The sequence below is a fragment of the Palaemon carinicauda genome, chromosome 11 (assembly GCF_036898095.1).
Source record: "Palaemon carinicauda isolate YSFRI2023 chromosome 11, ASM3689809v2, whole genome shotgun sequence".
NCBI classification, from domain to species: domain Eukaryota; kingdom Metazoa; phylum Arthropoda; class Malacostraca; order Decapoda; family Palaemonidae; genus Palaemon; species Palaemon carinicauda.
In genome coordinates, this window is record NC_090735.1 from 3,879,545 (window position 1) to 3,887,044 (window position 7,500).

The 7,500-nt window shown below is 35.9% G+C and overlaps 2 protein-coding genes across 6 annotated transcripts in view; one reads left to right on the forward strand and one right to left on the reverse strand.

Moving 5' to 3' along the window:
• The window catches only part of LOC137649946 (calcium uniporter protein, mitochondrial-like), a 799,430-nt gene that overhangs the window by 328,053 nt on the left and 463,877 nt on the right, over positions 1–7,500 (forward strand). The window lies entirely within an intron of this gene.
• Positions 1–7,500, reverse strand: part of LOC137649945 (uncharacterized) — a 402,495-nt gene that overhangs the window by 28,450 nt on the left and 366,545 nt on the right. The window contains exon 3 of the mRNA XM_068382905.1: positions 14–215. Coding sequence (XP_068239006.1) covers positions 14–215 — 202 coding nt within the window. The remainder of the gene's footprint in view (positions 1–13; positions 216–7,500) is intronic.

Consider the following 7,500-nt stretch of genomic DNA (forward strand, 5'->3'; position numbering starts at 1 on the left):
TTAACATTTTTACCTTGTATCCAAGAGTGTCAACGCCTCACATGACACGGAGCGGAAACGTGAAAGCCCGCCGGTAGTTCTGCCCTGTCTCTTTCTTCGTCTCTCCTCAGCCGTGGGTATTCTCTCTTCGCGATCTCTCTCCTCGCGATCTCTTTCTTCGTCGTCTGCATCGTCCTCTTCGTCTCGCGGGGAGCTCCTGGCTGAACTTATTGTACCTGAGAAGTCACACAAATGAGGTGGAGTTTAGATTCCTTTTTCTCAGCGTTGGTTAGTTTAATGCTACCTCGCATCATAGTCTTTGTATCTTTATGTTTGTTCATACTAAAGACAAGAAAGGGGAGGAAGGAAAGCTGCTTTTGTTGGTTACTTTAATGTTAGATTTACCTCGCATCATAATCGTCTTTGTCTTCTTATGTTTGTTCATACTAAAGACGTCAAAGGGAAGACTCGAAAGTTCCTTTACAAAAATCCCGTGTTTGTTTGCTCTCAGATCAGCGTCATCTATTGATAACGCGCTCAACTAAAATTCACTGAAAAAACCTATGGACTTATCATTGCTATTTATTTATTTTAAACCCTCGACAGTACTACACTACTGTAGGTATTGCTTTTATAACAAATGTGCATTTTCTTTAATCATATTCATCATCAAGCAGTACAGTAGTGACAAAATTAATTCACATTAAGCACGTTTTTTCTTATTCTCAGTTGTAGATGTAAACAAAAGCCTGAACTGATTACCGCCATCTGTTGGCAAGGCGCCCTACTAACGAGGAAAAGAATGCTCACAAATTCTAGCGAGAGACTGGTCTTCCTTTTATTGTCTTTGGTCCATATTCTGCCTTTTCAACATTTTGCCAATATCATCGTTGTAGGTCAATAACGGAGATGTTTTTCAAGTCTTTGGAGACAACATCAACATCGATTCCTTTTAGATAAAGTTTGAAAGGATGTCAATATGTTTAATGAATTATCTGGAAGCAATATCGGTTTAGGACCTTCCATTATGCTTTCACTTTAATTACCAACTTCAACAAGACAAAATAATTGATGAAATGGATAAGGATCACTTTTTTTTTTTTTTTTTTTTTTTTTTTTTTTTTGTACATAGAATTGCATAGTGCCATAGCTCCTGTACCATAGTCTTCCACTGTCTTGGGTTAGAGTTCTCTTGCTTGAGGGTATACTCGGGCACACTAATTCTATCTTATTTCTCTTCCTCATATTTGTTTAGAGTTTTTATAGTTTATATATGAAAGACTTATTATAATGTTGTTACTGTTCTTAATTTTTTTATTTCATTTGTTAATTACTTGTAATTTATTTAGTTCCTTATTTGCTGTCCTAACAGAGCTATTTTTCCCTGTTGGATTCCTTGGGCTTATAGCATTCTGCTTTTCCAACTACGGTTGTATCTTAGCTAGTAATAATAATAATAATAATAATAATAATAATAATAATAATATTGGGCTTATAGCATCTTGCTTTTCCATCTAGGGTTGTGGCTTAGCTAGTAATAATAATAATAATAATAATAATAATAATAATAACAGTTCGTGGCATATCTTATGAATGGACTGCGATTAATAAAATTATATTTTCCTTGCATAATCATGATGAATCTGACAATGTTCTGTTATTAAGCGTAAACATGTCGATTTGTTAACGAGGATCATAATCAACTATTGTTCGCTGGCCTTACCTATCAATTGAACTCTGCTTTCCTGGAATACCTTTGTCAACACGCAAAGTATTGAGGCAGTTGGACGAATGTCAAGTGCAGGCGAATATTATGATCTGTCCAAAGCAGAATGTTCTAATGACGAGACATTTTGGATGATTATGGAGGCAAAGGGAAAAGATTAATTCTCATGAGTTGTTATGTATTTTGAAGGGAATAGTCATGAGAATGGAAATAGATTTTATGGCCTCAAAAACTACGAATATATATACAGTATATATCTATGTATATATATATATATGTGTATATATATACATGAATATATATATATATATATATATATATATATATATATATATATATATATATATGTAGATATGTGTGTATATATAAATATATATATACACATATTTACACCTATATATATATATATATATATATATATATATATGTGTGTGTATATATATAGATATATATATATATATTTATATATATTATATGTATACATATATATATATATATATATATATATATATATATATATGGTAAAAGTTAACAAACAATGATCTAACGAAGAATGAAAAGCAGAAAAATTAGAATAAACTCGAGAAAGTGATGATATAAAATGCAAATTGAATTTCAATTTCTGTAGAGAATAGTCAACAAAGATGAGGGGTTTTAGGGAACCTATAGGTCTATGTGCTGAGTCATTAGCAGCCATTGCCTGGCCCTCCTTGGTTCTAGCTTAGGTGGAGAGGGGCTTGGACACATCATATGAATATATAGTCAGTCTCTAGGGTATTATCCTGCTTGATAGGGCAATGTCACTGTCCCTTGTCTCTGCCATTCATGGGCGGCTTTTATGTCTTTAAAACTACATTTTAAAGGTTTAAAGGTCGCACATGAATGACAGAGACAAGGGACAGTGACATTGCCCTACCATGCAGAACAATGCCCTAGAGACTGACCATATATACATATGATCAGTGCACAAGCCTCCTCTCCACCTAAGCTAGGATCAGGGAGGGCCAGGCAGTGGCTGCTGATGACTCGGCAGATAGAGCTATAGGCTCCCCCAAACCACCCAACCTTAGCTCACAAGGATGGTAATGTTGCAGACGCAAATGGCACTAACGAGTCTGAGCGGGACTCGAACCCCCGACTGGCAACCACCAGGCAGAGACGTTACCGATCAGGCCACAGCAATATAACGTAATTCGCATGGATAAGAAAAAATAACAACAATGCGAATATAACTTTGACTTTCGCATTCCTGTCGTAGATACGCATTGTTTTGAAATAAAAAAGAAAGAAAACCAAACTGCTCAATGAGAATTTTCTTTAGATCTCGAAGGGGTTTTTTTCCTCACCCCCCAAAAAATGTATTTTCCGATTTGGGTACAAAACGCTGAAGGGATCCTTCAGCGTTGTTTATCGGCACCAACACGAGAGGAACGCCTCTCATGTCCGACATTATGAAAGATATTTCCTAGGCAATTGTACGAGCGTGGAGGAGCCTCTCCTTTCCAGGCAATCCTATACACAATCGTTAGAAAGTTCCTGGAAAGACTAGGTCCATGTTAGGCGTTATGAATGGTTGACTGGAACGGGCGTTAATGGAAGCACTGTTCTGTAGCCTAATAAAAGCAAACTATGTTTGGGTACATCCCAATAGCTATCCGGTGTGTAATGAAACATATGAAAGGGATTTTTACGTTGTTTTCTGTGCTTTATTTCATATATTTATAATTTTATCTTTTTGTATTTAATGTTATTTATTTACTTTTATAGTTCATAGATTTGAGAACAAAGTCCTTAGAGGGATAATGGGAGTTGAATGGCAGTATATGATTAGAAATGAAACTATAAGAGATTACTCGAGTACCATATGTGGATGAGATCATGGTGAGGGGTAGATGGAGATAGTTTGGGCATGCTCTTCGCACTCTCCAAGAGAGATAAGTTCACCAAACTTTCAACTACGCTCCACAAGGCACTATAAGAGTTGTAGGGTCCAGCCCTACATGGCTGAGGACTATGAAGCGTGATGTAGGAGATGATGAATGGAGAAGTATTGAATTCAAAGCTCAAGATAGAGACGAGGCCCTTTGCGTCAATAGGCGTAGGAAGAGATGATGACAGTTCATAGTTGTAAATTTACATTTTACATTCCTTAAACAAAGAAGATACGAATGCAATTGATGTCTTTCCTCTATTACAGAACGAGGTTCACTTTGATAAATAAATAAACAAATTAAATTATGCAAATATGTATATACATGCATACATTTTCCGTTTCTGAGCCGGGATACCTTAACATGGTAAAAGGGTTTGCGATCATACGAAAATCTCCCACCAGTGCCAATCCGTATTGGCCAGCGTGATGATGAAAACTGGCCAAACCCCAGTCATGAATAAAGACATATCTGAGGCCTTTGTCCTGCAGGTGATTAGAATCTGTTGCATTTGTTGTTGTTGTTGTTTGCTGTTGTAGTTGTTGTTGTTGTTGTTTTTACTCATAAGCCGTTTCCCCTAACAAGAGGTGGCTTTAGTAAAAAACAGTCAACATTCACTGTCCTATGCATACTGTAACTTGAATCGTGGATGAAAGCTCCTGTGTAGTAAAGTTCTCCAAGGATAGTTGCTTTCTACAATTTCACTGATGGATCATCATTAGTTTGCCGTCCCCAACACGTGCATTGCGCCATTCACGCTTATCTAACAATCATTCTCTCTTTTTAAAGAGCTATTTCACTTCACGTACCTAGTTAGCACTTTGTAGGTTGGTTCATACAATATATAAAAAGCTTATCATCTTCTATTCTCTCCATTGGACCAAACCATATTACAACACACTGATCTATCCTTTCACCTAAGCTAAACGTTTTACCATTAAGGTTTATCTCTAAATTACTAACATTTTCTAGTCCTCTTACGTCTTATCTGTCTTGCAGCATAATTTGCCTCAACAAATTCAATCAATTATATATATATATATATATATATATATATATATATTTCTTTTCTTTTTTTGATATCTACATATCTCTCCAGAAAGGAGTACATTCCTACCTCTAGCTTTCATTGCCACTCCATGTTCATTTCCAGTTTTTGCATGGACCCTTCTATCTGCCCGACTTTACTGTGTGAATTGCCACTTTTCTCATCCTGCCATGTCATTCCAGAACCTAAAAGAACCAGTCACTTCTAATATTCCATAATCTCACGATTGGTTGCAATTTTATGTTTCAATTTACCCTTGTGAACGTACTCAGCACCCTCGTAGCCTTGCTTCGCCGAAGACATTCTCCTAAATGACTTTTCATATTTGTTATATTCTTGCTCATCCTCATGTTCTTATTCTCGCTCACTTTACCTCTTGACGGCTTTCTCGGTCTATACGCTTTTTCTCGGCAACATTTTCATCCAAAATATTTCATTAGCTTGAATCTTTATTTCCTTTCCTCACTGGGCTATTTTCCCTGTTGGGTCCCCTGGGCTTATAGAATCCTGCTTTTCCAACTAGGGTTGTAGCTTGCATTTAATAATAATAATAATAATAATAATAATAATAATAATAATAATCTACCTTTGAGTTTTTTGGGGCGTTCAATTTCATGTCCCATAATTTGCACTATGCAGGCATTCTAGATGGATCTCTATTAAGGGATTTTACAAAATTCTGGAGATAGAGTTCATGCAAAGAGACTGGCATCATTTGCATAGGCAACGAGCTCTCTTTCTTTCAAGGCCAAGCCACAAATACACACGAGGGGAGAGCATAATTTTACTAAATGAACTTTATAGCGGATATCAGTTCAAGGATACCTTATTAGACACTTAACTTTAAATTGGATTTCAGTTCCATGTTTTTTTTTTTTTTCCCCAGTGAAAATGATATGAAGGTACGTTGTAATAACATATTTTATCCTGGAATGTAAATTAGATATGGCGAGGAAAGTAATGGGTTGGATGAATGTTTAAAGGTCGCCCATGAATGGCAGAGGCAAGGGACAGTGACACTGCCCTAGCAATCAGGACAATGCCCTAGAGACTGACCATATATTATATGATCAGCGCCCAAGCCTCCTCTCCACTCAAGCTAGGACCAGGGAGGGCCAGGCAGTGGCTGCTGATGACTCAACAGATAGACCTATAGGCTCCCCCAAACTCCCCCTTCCTTAGCTCACAAGGATGGTAAGGTTGCAGACATTAAAGGGACTAACGAGTCTGAGCGGGACTCGAACCCCCGTCTGGCAAACACCACGCAGAGACGTTACCAATCAGGCCACAACAATGATTGTCAATCCCATATGAATTGCATTTTAGGGTTATGGTGGCCTATTGGAAGCGTCCGTGCCTGGCGCTCCCCGGACTGGCGTTCGAGTCGCACTCAAAATCGAAAGTTTCTTGTAGTGTCTGCATCCTCACCATCCTTGTGAGCTAAGGATGGGTGTTTTGGGGAGCCTATGGGTCTACCTGCTGAGTCGTCAGCAGCCAGTGCCTGGTCCTCCGTGGTCCTAGCTTGTTTGGAGAGGGGGCTTAGGTGCTGATATGTATATATGGTCAGTCTTTAGGGAACTGTCTTGCTTGCTAGGGCAATGTCACTGTCCCTCGCCTCTGTCATTCATGGGTGGCCTTTAAACTTTTAAAATGTGCATTTTTCTTTTCAATTTACTCAATTTGATTTTGGAAAATACAAGGAAAGGCGCAAATTGGATGGAAAAGAAATCAATATCTTTTAGATTTATGTGGTTTTGGATTGTTATGAGAAGTATGGAGATTGTAGTAAGAATATTAATGTTTTTTCTATACTAACAAGACTAAAAGGACGAGGAAAATGCTACATAGTTCAGTCTATGTACTGTAAGCAATCTGAGTAGAGTCCTTTAAACCTTTAGTGAAAGTATTTTGATCATTGTTGATATAACTTCAAAGAAATAACTATTTTTGATAATTGTTGATATAACTTCAAGGAAATAAGTATTTTGATCATTGTTGTGATAACTTCAAAGAAATAACTATTATGAGCAATGTTGTCATAACTTCAAAGAAATAAGTATTTTGATCATTGTTGACATAACTTCAAAGAAATAAGTATTTTGATCATTGTTGATATAACTTCAAAGAAATAAGTATTTTGATCATTGTTGACATAACTTCAAAGAAATAACCATTTGGATAATTGTTGATATAACTTCAAAGAAATAAGTATTTTGATCATTGTTGACACAACTTCAAAGAAATAAGTATTTTGATAAGTATTTTGATCATTGTTGACACAACTTCAAAGAAATAAGTATTTTGATCATTGTTGACGCAACTTCAAAGAAATAAGTATTTTGATCATTGTTGATATAACTTCAAAGAAATAAGTATTTTGATCATTGTCGCCATAACTTCAAAGAAATAAGTATTTTGATCATTGTCGCCATAACTTCAAAGAAATAAGTATTTTGATCATTGTTGACACAACTTCAAAGAAATAAGTATTTTGATCATTGTTGACATAACTCCAAAGAAATAAGTATTGTGATCATTGTTGACATAACTTCAAAGAAATAAGTATTTTGATCATTGTTGACACAACTTCAAAGAAATAAGTATTTTGATCATTGTTGACATAACTTCAAAGAAATAAGTATTTTGATCATTGTTGACACAACTTCAAAGAAATAAGTATTTTGATCATTGTTGACACAACTTCAAAGAAATAAGTATTGTGATCATTGTTGACACAACTTCAAAGAAATAAGTATTTTGATCATTGTTGACACAACTTCAAAGAAATAAGTATTGTGATCATTGTTGAAATAACT